We start from the raw sequence: 14,503 nt of genomic DNA on the forward strand, positions 1-14,503 counted from the left end.
TTCATGTTTTATTCTAGCACTTACCCTGTCAAGAGACATCTGTCAGGAATTCATGCACACTCGTGTGGATTTAACCAACCAGGACCTCCAACCTGAACACTTCAAAAAGGTTCAGCCCATCATGTACTAAACATGTAAATTATGTCCACTTCTCATTCGGTTCAGAATACTCTCCAAAATCTTTTAAAGGTTTGATGGTCAGCACCTTCAAAAACTTATGCTCTTTTTCATGTCAAACTGACTGAATCAACTAAATATTATCATCATTTGAAGGGTACAGGCTGAGAGGCTTGAAGCACCAACACAGACATCTGCATAAAGACTGGTGAGATACTGGGCCGGTACTGCCAAATCTGTCCTTTAAATGCTGGATCTGAGGGTGTGTTCAGCTCAGCAGGGAAAATGGTGACACTGTTTCTCAGTAAAGCGAGATGAAAAGGGTCTAGTGAGCTTCTTCATTACCCATTCCGCCTCTGTGGACTCTGCCTTATTTGAGGTGGCATTATACTGTAACGCTGCATAACTCAAAATGTGAAGCTCATCCACATTAGTTTATTTTTGCTTAAAACATTTTGTTACATGTAGATGTTACCGTATAACAGATGATACTTGTTGGTTTGTACATTAAAAGGTCAAATTATATTGGCTTGGCAAATCCTAATGACCCAAAAGTGTAAATCAAAAACTGATTTTGAAAAATTTGAAAATGTTTGAAAAATAAAAACAGAAAAATACTTCAAAAATGTTCCATGTTTGAGTCTCAAATTAGCTGGAGTAGTGTGGATGCTCCAACAAATTTTACATTTTAAAATGAAAACATTTTAATGTGGTGAAAGGGCATGATAACTGTACTCTGATCTTGGTCTGTGATGCAACATCACCCTGAAAATCTGAACAGCATATTTAATAATTCATTTTTGTAACAAGGCATCCTCAGACAAAACGGCTGGGTTGCACCCTGCTCAGATTGAATTCTCTTTCATCACACATTCCCCTTCAAACCAGACACAGTTTTGAGGTAGTAAATTATTTCACTTGTCGACAAATTAATAATAAACAAGTAAGTAAAGTAGGTATCCCTGCCTTTCACTCAAAGAGAGCTGGGAAAGGCTCCAGCAGGCCCTGAGGTCAGGGACCTGCTGGAAAATGGATGGATGGGAATTATATCGCTAAAGCACATCCACAAACAAAACAAGTAAGAAAAATACTAAACTATTAAAAAAAGAGAGAAAAAAGGTTAAAATCCAAATCCATCAGAAGCAGTAAAAAGTACAAAAAAATAAAACAAATCCAGGACAGTCCAGACTTTAAGTCAATATCCAGACAAACAATAATAGAAAAGAAGAATTCCCATCACAAGTTCATTCACAGCAAAACACTAGCTGGAAAAAGGGTATTTTTAAAATGATTTTAAACAATCAGTAAAGATGCAAGCTTAATCAAGGTTCAGGTCCATAGATAGTGAATACCGGGTCCCGGTGCTGGCCGAATCTTGAACCTGGAGTGTTACTTGTCTTGAGGCTCGTGATGGATTATACCTACACAGCATGTCCATCTTATAGGACGAAGCAGAACCGTTTAATGCCTGAAAAGCAGTCAGAACCACTTGCTAGATTGCTAATGCACGTGCTAGATTCTAAACTTCATATGAAGCTAAAGGAGAGCTGCTGATTCTGGAGGAATCTCATCTCGGGTGGAGTATTTTGGACCAGTTATGAGCAAGAGGAGAGTTACTGACTTCAATATAAAAAGGGCATTACAATAGTCAAGTCTGGAAGTAATTATGACTTTCTCAAAGTCTAACATTGGAAGAAAGATTTTAGTTCTGAATTTCTGTAAGGGTGTATATAGCTTTAATTGTTTTTGTATTCCAATAATAAATTCTTCATTTTCTTACATTCTTATTTTTTACTTTCAAGTTGAAGAGCTTTAACTCACCAGTGCAAGGCTTTGCACACACACGCTTATATCTTTGTATACACACTTAAATGAATCTGATACTGATACTCAATTGCAGCAACACAATGTGAAAACATTATAGTGTTTTTAAAAAAAAAAGTATTTTTTGTACTATTCTAGAAATTGCATACATTTAAAATTAAAAATATTTCTAAAGCACTTGAACAGTAGCGTACTGACAGTGGAGATAAAAACCTCATGTTCACTGATGTAAAATGAACAGTGAACATGAGGTGGAACATAAAACACATTTCTTAAGGGATTTTCCTTTTCATTTACTGACGGATCAAAATGTAATCTTGAAAAATAATGTGTTAGAAATAGTTCAAATCAGTCCCTCGCATCTAGCAAGCATTCATACTTATGAGCACAAAATCCTGCAGAACTTTCCTCAGAATGTAAGTGTGTGAAGACATCGTGTCCTGTGTTTGTCAATTATTTCAGAGGACACAAGGATCCCAAAGTTTTAGTGAAAAGCTTCTGCAGCAGCGGAAGGACAATCACTGTAACAGAGCGGTACATTACATCTGGCTTACTGTTCTCCTCTGCACGCATCTGTGGCAGCTAAGCCTGTTGCTAAGCAACCGCTCAATCAATACCAGGTCCTTAGCCGGAACAATGCAGAGCAACGGGGGGGAAATAATGGAGGAATATTTAGCTAGCAGCCTCGCAGCACAAAGGCCATGTCAGACATTATTCGTGTACGTAACAATCACCGACATCTCCATTAGCAACCTTTTGTTATTGTCGTCTCATTGAATAGTTTTCTCATTGAGGTGAAGGAATGAATAGCACAGAATCTGACTTGTTTGGATTACACATGTTGGACACTGCGTGGTCGGCTGAAATCACTGAATCATATATTTCCTAACAAAGCAGCAGAAATAAAACTGGTCTAGTGAAAAAGGAAGAGGTGCCGGTTCTCGAATCGCCATAAAAACAACCAAAGTCAGCGAGTGAACATTGCCTATAAAGGCTGCAGGACAGGTTCTGAGGACAATTTACACTGTAAAAAAAAAAACAAAAAAACTAGTGTAAATGCATTTTTTATAGTTTCTTTAGTAAGCATGCTAACAGAGTGTTAGCATTTCTAACTCTAGTCAGAGGTGGAAACTTTTATAATGAGGTTAAAAGTCACAAACTGGAAAATAGAAGAGGCTCACACATAAAAGAAAAGGACACATATCTTCTTTGTTCCCTGTTGTGCATCTACGAGTGTATTTAATACAGTGAGGACATGTTTTCTATCTATCAAAGGTTTAACAACTCAGTGCAACAATTACAACAAAACAAACATGATCATTGTCACGTTTTTACCGCCTACTATGCACTACTGATGTTGGTAAATTAACCATGAGCTATTAAAATTATATTAAAATGATATAATGTTTAGAAAGAAATGCACTGAATGATTTATTTCCATGTGTAAAAATAAAGACAACATGAAACTTGTGTTTTATCAGTAAAACAAACATTAAAATGATGAAGGGCAATTTATGGTGATTGTGGGCATATATTCCGGCACCAATAGTGGCTACTAACTAAAAATACCCAACATGTTACAACCTTGTAAGTTGGTTTTGAGGCCACCAAGCTCTGAAAACTCTGACTTCCAGATGACTGTTTGGTCTTCCTTCCACAACTTCAAATCCTCCTGCATTCACTCAAGTTAAAGATATTTTGCTTCGCCACTAACAACGACATCTCATCAGCAGTTACTCATGTAGTTGACAGACAACTTGAGAAAGGAATTAACTACTGTTTTTAAGTGTAAAAGTGCATGGTTTAATGTTACATATCCTGAGTAGGAAATTTTACATCTTTATTCAGTTTTTTTTTATTTTCTTCCTGCTGGAACTTTAAAACTTTTAGTTTATTTTCATTTATTTATGAATGCATCAGTAGCACAGCACCAGGAGCAACAATTGAAAGACAATTAACATACAAATGTTTGCATTTTTAACCAATACCTCTTAATGTTATGTTTCTAAAAAATTAAAACACACTGAAATGGGCAGCAGTGAAGCCCTGGATTTATATGACAGAGAAATTATTGCTCAACAACTGTTACACATTTAAAGCCAATTAAAGAGAGAAAAATTAGATTTTTATGATCTTTAAGCTCCAAGTCTATTAGTAAATGATCTAATTACTGAGACCCAGACTGATATATAGTGTACCGTTTATCAGAAACATGGCTATTGGAGGAAGAGTATGTTAGTTTAAATGAATCGACGCCGCCCGGTTATTGTAATGACCATATTCCCAGAAGCACCGGCCAAGGCGGAGGACTAGGGCGATCTATAACTCCAGTAATCAAATAAAATCTAAACCTAAATGCAATTATAATACATTTGAAAGCCTCACCCTTAGTCTAAAACTCCCAAGCTGGTAATCAGAGAACCCAGTTTTGTTAGTGGTATTGTACTGGCCCCAGGGGCTACCTCCGACGGTGGGAGAGATGATTGGTCTCATTGGATAACTACCGCCCGCCTCAAGCTGGGCAGCCCCCAGCCAATAAGGTGCTATCCCGTCACAGCCTGCCTGCTCCATCGGGTGCATGGAGCTTAGAGATTTATCCTAACAAGCAGGCTGTAAATTCATGCACCAAGCAACACAAAGAAACCACAGAAGATTCCAGCATTACGTCTGGGGTTCTGAACGTCAGAACCATGACACCCGGGCTCAGCAACAACCTACAAGAGATTAGTGATGTCCGTAAAACTGCAGTCATAAACAACGAACTTCTGAAGCGCAGAATTGACATCTCGACCCTTCTGGAAACAAGACTTCAAGGATCTGGCTCCCTCAAGGAAAGGGATTATAACTTTTTCTGGCGGGGGAAACCCCCTGAGGAAACCAGGGAATATGGAGTAGGGTTCGCTGTCAGGAACACACTCCTGGGAGCAGTGGCAGCATACGCCGTAGGGTACGGCGTAGCCTACGTCGTAGGTTACGCAGTGACGCGCACCGTACGTGCGCATCGCCGCGTACCCTACATCTAAAGTATGGGAGAACAGCAGGCTCACCATTCATACAAAAGGTACAAGTGTACAGAGCCTGTGTTGTCAGTACACTCTTGTATGGCAGTGAAGCCTGGACTCCCTATGCACACCATGACAGGAGGCTAAACTCCTACCATCTGCGTTGTCTGAGATACTGGGAGTCATCTGGCAGGACAGGGTCACAGACAGCGCAATCCTGGAGAGAGCACAGCTCCCCACCATGCTCTCCCTGCTGAAACACGGCATCTCCGCTGGCTGGGCCACGTCCGTCGCATGGACGATGGCGCATGCCAAAAGACACTCTGTATGCAGAGCTAGAGTCAGGGAAGAGGCAAGTAGGCCGCCCACTGCTCCGATACAAGGATGTCTGCAAGCACGACCTCAAATCCTTCAACATCAATCCAGCCACGTGGGAAGACATCGCCCAGGACCGTAAGAAATGGAAACAAGCTTTATGAAACGGACTGCAGACCCACGAAACCGCCCTGGCTCTACACCGAGAAACAAAAAGGAAGTTAAGGAAGCAGAAAGCCACCATGCCCACACCAGCACCGGATCCAGCCCACACCTGCAACGCCTGCGGCCGTGTCTGCCTCTCCCGAATTGGACTCGCCAACCACAGGAGAAGCTGCGTGAAGAAGATAGAAACAAGAAAGAATGAAGAAATTGATGGTCTTCCGAGACTGTGATGCCGATGATATGTACTGGCCCCCTTTGGTGCTTCCTGTCTGTCATTTCCTTGTCCAGATTTGCCGGACTCGGCTTTATATGCAGTTTTTCTTTTGAGATAGAGGGTCTTTAACAACTAGAGCTTAACTCCCTGGTATAATTTGCATATGCTGACGCAAAAAGTGCTTAAAATGGAAAGGAAGTGGTACTCTTGTAAGTCTGTAGACGCTTATCGTACATGGAAAGATGGTCTAATAGTATGTAAAAAAGCTGTTTGCAAAGCTAGAACAGCTTATTATTTGTTGTAGATGGAAGATAACAAAAAAGATCTAGGTTTTCTGTTCAGCACTGTAGCCAAGCTGCCACAGTCACAACTCAGTTGAGCTGTGCATCCCTTTGCAGACTTTGAGCTTCTTTAGCAGTAAAATCATCAGAATTAGAGAAGAAAATAACCAAGCCCTCACAGCAGCAGCTGTGGGCGTTTATTCACCTTCAGTAAACCTCCTTAGGTTCTGACTTGACTCTAGACTGTTTAGTTCCTGTAGACCTCCCTGAGCTGATATCAATCGTCTTTAGAGCTAAATCATCCACAGACCCCATTCCGACTCGACTACTCATCTATACACATCTGACTGCTATCCTTCCCGCCCCTCCAACCTCATTATAAATTTGCAGATGACACCACTGTGGTTGGGCTTATCTCAAGTGGAGACGAGGCCAAGTACATAGACGAGGTCTTACAGCTGACAACATGGTGTTCCTCCAACAACTTGCTATTGAACACTAAGAAAACTAAGGAGGTCATACTAGACTTCAGGCGTAGTGGCCTAGCCAGTCTCCAGATCTCATCCCCATAGAAAATCTTTGGAGGGAGTTGAAAGTCCGTGTTGCCCAGCGACAGGCCCAAAACATCACTGCTCTAGAGGAGATCTGCATGGAGGAATGGGCCAAAATACCAGTAACAGTGTGTGAAAACCTTGTGAAGACTTACAGAAAACGCTTGACCTCTGTCATTGCCAACAATTGGTATTGGTATAATTGGCAACAAGTATTGACATGATCTTTTGTTACTGAGCAAATACTTATTTTCCACTATAATTTGCAAATACATTCTTTAAAAATCAGACAATTTTGAAATGATTTTCTGGATTTTTTTTTCATTTTGTCCCTCATAGTTTAGATATACCTGTGATGAAAATTACAGGCCTCTTATCTTTTTAGGTGGGAGAACTTACACAACTGGTGTCTGACTAAATACTTTTTTCCCTACTGTAGTTAGTCTATATTCTACAGTCTAGTATGTTAGGGCCAGTAGTCAAAGCTGCAGCTACATGAAAAGACTATGGCAGCTCATCTTAAACATAGCTTCCTTGTAGATACGGTGCTATAGACCTACGCTGCAGGAGGACACCAACATGATCCACTGAGCGGTGCCCCTCACCCCTTTTGCTTCCCTCTCCTTCCCTTTCCTCAGCCCAATCCACAGATATTAATTAGAAGTATCTCATAAGCATAATTGTTCTTGTAGTTTTTTTGAAGGCCTTCCCCATGTTCTTCCTCTTCTGTACATGTTTGCAGGCGAGAGCTTCCAGAGCTGCATCCTGACTTGCAGTCCCACCCACCGACCACCTCAGTGTCTGCTGTCTACATCTGTTTATGTATTTGTCTCTGTAGTACAATAATTAACCATGTATCAGTAATATGTACATAGAACTCTTAGTTTTCCTGCTCACAGATAATTAATACTAATATATCTTGCCTTTTGTACCTTGACAATATATCTGTGCCTCTTGTCTCTCTGTTCTTCATTCACCCTTTCTGATCTCCCTTTTCCTGCTCTGCCCAGCTGGTCTTCTCCAGGAGGGTCCCCGCTTTATGATCCTGGTCCTGCTCAAGGTTTCTTGCCTCCTAAAGGGGAGTTTTTCTTTGCCACTGTTTGGCTTACGGTTTTTCTCCCACTAGGGGAGTTTTTACCTGCCATTATTTATGTAATAATTGCTCGGGGGTCATGTTCTGGATCTCTGCAAAGCTTCTAGAGAGCGTTGCTCCTTGTATTTTAATAGACACTATGTAAATGAAATTGAACTTTTGACAACTCAATGACTGAAGGGTTGTCATATTAATTCAGTTTTCCCACTGGCAGTACAGCGTTTTAATAACCAGGCCCAGTTCAGCGCTGGGTTGTGTCCATGGTCAAACTGCTGATGAGAGAAAGGGGTGAAAGCATTTCAGAATATAAATATAAGTGAAGTCATTTTCTATCAGATTGCTGTCTTTAATGACAAAATCGCTCAAGCTATGAATTAAAGAAATGACTTTTTCTGCTCTGATATCGATACCGATGCTGGGGCTTTGTGCTTCGGTCAATACCCAATTCCAATCCCATACCACTGTTGAATTAATGAGCTGTATACTTCCCCATGATGGAGAGATGAAGGGCATCTGGCTGCACTTAAAAGATTTTGTTTTCAAAACTATATAATATTTTTTTAAGACATAAAACAAAATAACAGATATAGATGTAACTAACTGTTATTTGGTACAAAATGTAAACAACTTTGCACGGGGAGCAACACATTATTGTACACTTGTATTCAAATTCCAAATAAACCCAAGTTGAATTTAAATAAAATGCAGCAGTTTAAACTAAACATACATAGAAAAGGATAAAAAAAATCCATTATTGAATTTGTCATTCATCAGCACGCAATTTAAAGTGAACAGATAGAGATAGAATTGATCCATGAGCCAATATGGTAACTTTAAATTTGTTGCTGACAAATTCATTCTTTTTCCCTTTTTTTAAAACAAGTCAAATGTGATTAAAGCAATAATCTGAGTGAGAAACTGCCATGTAAAACAGCTACCTTACGCTAATAAAAGATCATAATAGTACGCAAATGTAGTCAATATAGAGACTGATATCCAATCCTAGTATGGGGGTTGGTGCTGCCTACTGCAAATGGTATGCATTCTCTTCTTTCAGTATGTTTACATGCACTAACAGAAGTCGAATTGTTGCCTTAATCCGACCGATATCCAATTTTTAAAAGCCGTGAACTGAAGCTCGAGATCGAGCTTTTAGCGCCAAATAATGCGGCCATAATTCAAGTTATTCTGGCATGTACATAGAACCCACACTTAGCTGAGCTAGTGCCTGCCCCGGGACTCCCCCTTCCAGAAGTGACGACACCACGAAAACCAGAATATCAACACAGTAGGAGAAGAGGAAGAAGACGAACAACAAAGAAGGAACCGAAAGAAAGCCAACACAAAAGTGCACATGGCGCCACCTAGCATCACGGAGTCGAACGCACCTAACTCAATTGATTGTCTTGCGCATGTATACTTGGATTTTCTTGGAAACTCCTGTTTAATCCTTAGCTAGATTGTTGCCAACAGCTAGATTTAGATGTGCATGGAACCCGCACTGAATGTGATTCAAAGCTCCACTGTAATCTCGTTCCAAACGTACATTTGCATAATAGCAAAGCTGTAGGACAGATCTAAAAAAAATAAATAAAAAAAAAGTATGAACAAGAGAGAGTTGAAATGTTCGGGAGTTACTGTGATCCTGTGACTGGTAAATGCCAGTGGGTAAAAAAAATAAAGCCAAAAAGATCTGGGTGCATGGTTTACTAAATTGCGCTCTCAGTTTTTGCGATCCGTGTGCGCAGATTGCTCATGGACATCACTTGAGACACATGGACAGTGACGTGCAGTCAGGGGAAGCAGGTGAGGCTGTGCCTCCCCCATCATCAGGGAAAGAAAAAATGTTACATTTATCCAGTGATTTGCACTATAAAGTTATTTTCCATCTAACTTCACCAGTTTGAGTATTTTTTTCCCACCTGCGAAGTAAGTGCAGTGGACCCATTGTCATATTTCAATTCAATTCAATTTTATTTATATAGCGTCTAATACAACAGATGTTGTCTCTAGACGCTTTCCAGAGATCCAGAACATGAACATAAACATAAACATAACCCCCCGAGCAATTATTACATAAACAATGGCAGTTAAAAACTCCCATCTCATATGTAAACTTAACGCAGTGTCATCTTTAAATCAGCACACTTCACAGTAGTATGACTGTATAGATATGTTACATTGAGAAAAAGTTTAATTAACGTTACCTGCTTTTGCCAAAAAATGTTAAACATTTGATCTCAGTCTAACATATCTATACAGTCATACTGCTCGAAATATGCTGATTAAAAGGCGACACTGCGTTAAGTTTACATACGACAATAGATCCACTGTCCAAAAAAAAGTCTAAACTTAAAACTTTTATTTGAGAAACATTTCAACTTTCAAACCCAGAAATTTATTTTTCAAAAAAATGAAAATTGAATGTAACCACGAGGGTTGTATTTCAACTAACAAGATGAGGCAAAACATTATATAATTGACTCAATTTCTTACATAAAAATTACACATGTCAAAATATGTCCAAGTTCCAAAGAATCAGTGAAATGTGTGTGTGTGTAAGACAGTGGGAAAGTGTGTGGGAGACCGGTGTCATACAGCACACCTTCCTGTGGGCGAGTTGGGGAGGAGCTGAACGTCGGTCAGGTAAATAGAGACTACACACCACCGCGTCTCTGAGGACACTATTCCACCTCCCGCTTCCAACACACTTTCACAGTCAGGCGAGCCATCTGGTGCGCTCTGCGCTGGCACCTTTAAGAAAAGCCCTCTTTAATGCGATGTGCCCACATTCACAAGCTCAAGATTATGATCCAATGATCCTCTGTGGCACTGCTGTTGTAGTTTAAATCGAGTTATGTTTTTTTCTTAATTTCCAAACCATTTTTCAGCCTTATTTTGCTTGACAAGCAGAGTGCAGAGCATATTGAACTCTTGCTCTTGTTTATGGCTCTAATAAGAGACTGGAGTAACCGAAATGAGCCTTCATAAAAGAGAAAAATCCTTTATCACGTGTAGGAGGCATTAACGCACTTGCAAATGTGGGTGCATCTGAAGTGTTTGAGGGCGGTGATAAAATAAACCTTGATGAGGGGGAATTTTTTCTTTTATTTTTCAATTGTAAGCACAGATTTCTGGCAGTGACACAGACACAGCAGACAGTTTTGATGTTCGAGTGTGTGCAGTTTTCACACCCTTTCAGGTTTTCCGCATTTATTATAATTATCATTAAACTGGGCCATTTTCTGCTGAGTTATGGTGCTTGCTTCCATCTCTGAGATGTTTGTACAATTTGACTGGAGTCAACGGTTCGCTGGAAAAGGCACACACCTGTCTATGTAAGGTTTTGATGTTGTATATCGATGTTAAAGACAAGAGCACTTAAATATGTACAAGTTGACGCTTTAGTTTGATTTTACAAAACACTAGTACTTTTATAAGTTACTAGTGCCTTTGGGAAAAAACTGTCAAGGTCACACATACACACACGTGGGAAAACAAACAGATGCTCACAGAACTCCGTTTTGGCTGAAATGAAATGTAATATATATATATATATATATATATATATATATATATATATATAAAGATTATACTATGAGCTCACCCTGCTGTTTGCACTTTACACTGTATGACCCAGATTGAGGGAGCAAAAACCATTTGTTCTGTAAAATAAACTGAATATGCCGAGGTCTGATCCTTCGAAGTCACAGCTTTGACACAAAAATATCAATTTGACGACGTAAAACTCAACTGAAACACGTGATTACAAAAGGCATGTTTTGCCTCCCCTCTGGCATACTTTTCCATGGCCCCCAGAAAGAAACCAGAAATATACAGTCAAGTGCTTGGCTGACATGATGGTGTCAATCAAGTCAGTCTCACAAAACATTTCCTGCCTTCGCCCCTCTGTTTCCTCTGAAACGGCCTCCTCGTGGAGTGCATTGCTCTACTTTCCTTTTGTCCTTGCTGCAGTCACGGCTTCATCTTTTTTTGGCAAACCAAACGGCAAAACAAGTCTGTGTACTGCTCCATTTTCATACTTTCCCCTCTGGATCAAATTTTGTTCTGCAGTCAAACTGCACGCTTTAAACTAATTGGTCCCGTCTCGGGAGTGCTTGAGGTGCTTGAGACACACACACACAATTTTTGCATTTGAGTGAACACCAGCCATTTATTTATATGTTTCCTCATCAGTATCTGAAAAATGGTGTGAGGGGCAGATATTTCTAACTGAGTATTGGCACCCTGGGGGGTTCAGAGCTGCTCTTGACATTTTCCCAATAGAAACCTTCCTGTTCTCTGTTATTTATTTACCTTCCACTAAATGAGTTTTCCCTGGGTGGGAGGCATAGTTTAATCTTTAATTTTATTCTGTTAACCTTCCTGTCTCTTTTCCATCGATTTAATTCTTAGTCAGACCTTTTTGTATTATCATGGAATAATAATCAAATGAAATAAGATGTATTATTCATTAGCTCAATGTGTAACTGGTCAAATAAACCTAACACCTTAATCTTTTCTAATTCTTAAGTCACTCAGTAAAACACACCCTACAACATAGTTGCCCCTATTTTTAAGCTCTTGGTCTGATGCAAATCCCTGCTAATCCCTCTGGCTCAGAAAGCAGTATGACACATTACGCCTGGCAGCAAACATCCTCCGCAAATAAAGAGCCGGTCTAAGTATTCTCATGAATTTTACAGTGCAATCAAAAAGAATAAATCAGCAGCAGGTTTCGCTCAGACACTTGAACTGAATAATTTCCTATTCTAATTACTCAAACTGAGTTTTGCTTTAAACAAACACTTTCTGCTACATTCAAACATTTGATAATGTCTAAATAACATCTCATTATATTCCAGGGTCAAAATCACATTTGTCCAGATATAATTGTTAAGGTTATCTCATTTTGTTGGGCTACAAAGCCACGGTGCCTGGTGGTTCATCATAGACATGTGACACTTCATCACATTCATGTCAGCTTAGACCCTGCAGAACCAAGAAAGTGATCTGGATCACATGATCCAACTCTAAAGAGAGCGAGAGGCGACAGCTGGAGCTGCTGAGTCTGAGACTGACCTGTGTCACTTTGACTGAAGACAGCCAGGGTCTGTCCGCCCACTGGGTGCATAGTGAACGGATAATCCCTGGGGAGCTCCACTGATGGGTCCTTCTCCCCCTCAGCGCCCAGGGCGCCCAGCTCCTTGCTCAGACTGAAACACACCTAACAAAACACGGCTTAGTCAAAGCACCCGCATGACGAGTCATATTACCAGCCGTCTCTTTGTTTAATCAGATCAGGTCAAATATGATATGGTGAAACATTATTGAGTCATATGTGGAAGCTGAGTCAGTGCATGAGCAAGCAGAGAAGAGATGCAACAAAGAGGAGACAATATAGCAAAAGAAAAAGGAGCACTGAGGAGAACAGGTTACACAGAATGAAAGTGGGAAAAATGATACAAGATGTTGCCAAGACCAGAAATGAAGGTGTGAGTCAGTGTTTTACCTGTGCTTGTGTAGCATTTAAACCTTTCTCACCTCTGTTTTGCCTTGTTTCCTGTCAGAAGTATAAAAGGACACAGGCATCACTGATAAGCTGCAAGTTGATATTGACAACAACCTCTTCCATAAGCTCAACAATGCTTAGGACAAAAGTAGGGTTCAAACTAATTACTGAAGCTCTAACACTGGCAAGGAGAAGATAAGTATTTTGAGGCCTTCTTCTACCCACTTTCCAATCGCGATCTTCCCAACTTCTCCCTTGTCCGTGGCTTTGTCCCATTGCTGAGACAAATACTTTGGAACCTGTTAAAAGAGTCATGACCAGATAAATGACACTGGAAAAGTTGCCTCAACAAACTCAAACACCAAACAAAAGGTGAATTATCTAGTACAACCACTATAAAAATCAAGTTTAACCTAAAGGTAGATTAGGAGGGGACTATACCGTGTACAAATTAAGTTATAAGGTGAATTTTGGTGAATATAATTTGGCATTTTGAAAGTTGAACCAACCTTTACAAGCCAAACGCCTTTGTTTTGTTTGACTCCATTTAAGTTGACCTCTGTCATGTCTGATATTGTTTAAATCACTGAGGACTCAGCTGGGGAAACAGCTGAAGAGTGTTAAAGAAAACAACTTCCTGTCAAGCCTTTCAAAATAAATGACTTAATAAAATTAATTTAGTCCATGGCTTAACAATTTAATGTTTCGGGCGCCTTCCTCAGAGTCATCAGAGTCTATTTCAAAATAAAGTCTTTGATGGACACATAAACAAAGACAGTTGATTTATAACTTGTAGCAGAGGGCTAATGCCGCGTTCCATTTGTCCTCGGAAGTCGGAATTTCCCAGTTCCCAGTCGGAATTTTTAACTGGAACGCCCCTCGAAGTGGGATTTCCTACTGGGAAAGTGGGAGATGCTTCACCCCCCCCCCGAGTTACCATTCCAAGATGGCTGCCAATCCCAGTTCCCAGTTCCGATTTCCGAGGTAAATGGAACGCGGCATAAGCTGCTCCTCTGCTTGTTTGCTGCTGTGGACGGGTTAACAACCCCTCCTGTGTCCCACCTGAAATCCACTCCACAAGGGCCTGCAATCAATCTGCCAACTTCTTTACTGAGAAAATCAAGAAGATTAGGAAAGCAACCAGTGCATCAATATCAAGCCCAGGAACAGTGCTCTGTCCGATCAATACCAATTTGGACAAAATGGCACCATTTTACCCAATCAACTACAAAAACCCAGAGGTTATTATGGAACAGTTAAACTCATCTTCCTGTTGTCTCCATATTTTACCCACAGCTTTCCTCAAAAAAGTGTTACCCGTCAAATAGTACTCATTCCTTTTGTCAGGTGTTTCCCCACGGACCTTGAGGACAGCAGTCATCAAACAATCTGGACAAGTTGATGATGCACAATTACAGGCCCATCTCAA

General features: G+C 40.3%; 1 protein-coding gene across 1 annotated transcript in view; it reads right to left on the reverse strand.

Annotated features, from left to right (window-relative positions):
- The window catches only part of LOC133445599 (general transcription factor IIF subunit 2-like), a gene marked incomplete at its 5' end in the record, with an annotated part of 58,916 nt that extends 45,267 nt beyond the window's left edge, over positions 1–13,649 (reverse strand). Inside the window, 4 exons of the mRNA XM_061722923.1 lie at positions 12,645–12,789; positions 13,107–13,125; positions 13,300–13,373; positions 13,584–13,649. Coding sequence (XP_061578907.1) covers positions 12,645–12,789; positions 13,107–13,125; positions 13,300–13,373; positions 13,584–13,649 — 304 coding nt within the window. The remainder of the gene's footprint in view (positions 1–12,644; positions 12,790–13,106; positions 13,126–13,299; positions 13,374–13,583) is intronic.
- Between the last annotated feature and the right edge of the window lie 854 nt (positions 13,650–14,503).

The sequence above is a fragment of the Cololabis saira genome, chromosome 6 (assembly GCF_033807715.1).
Source record: "Cololabis saira isolate AMF1-May2022 chromosome 6, fColSai1.1, whole genome shotgun sequence".
Taxonomy (NCBI): Eukaryota; Metazoa; Chordata; class Actinopteri; order Beloniformes; family Belonidae; genus Cololabis; species Cololabis saira.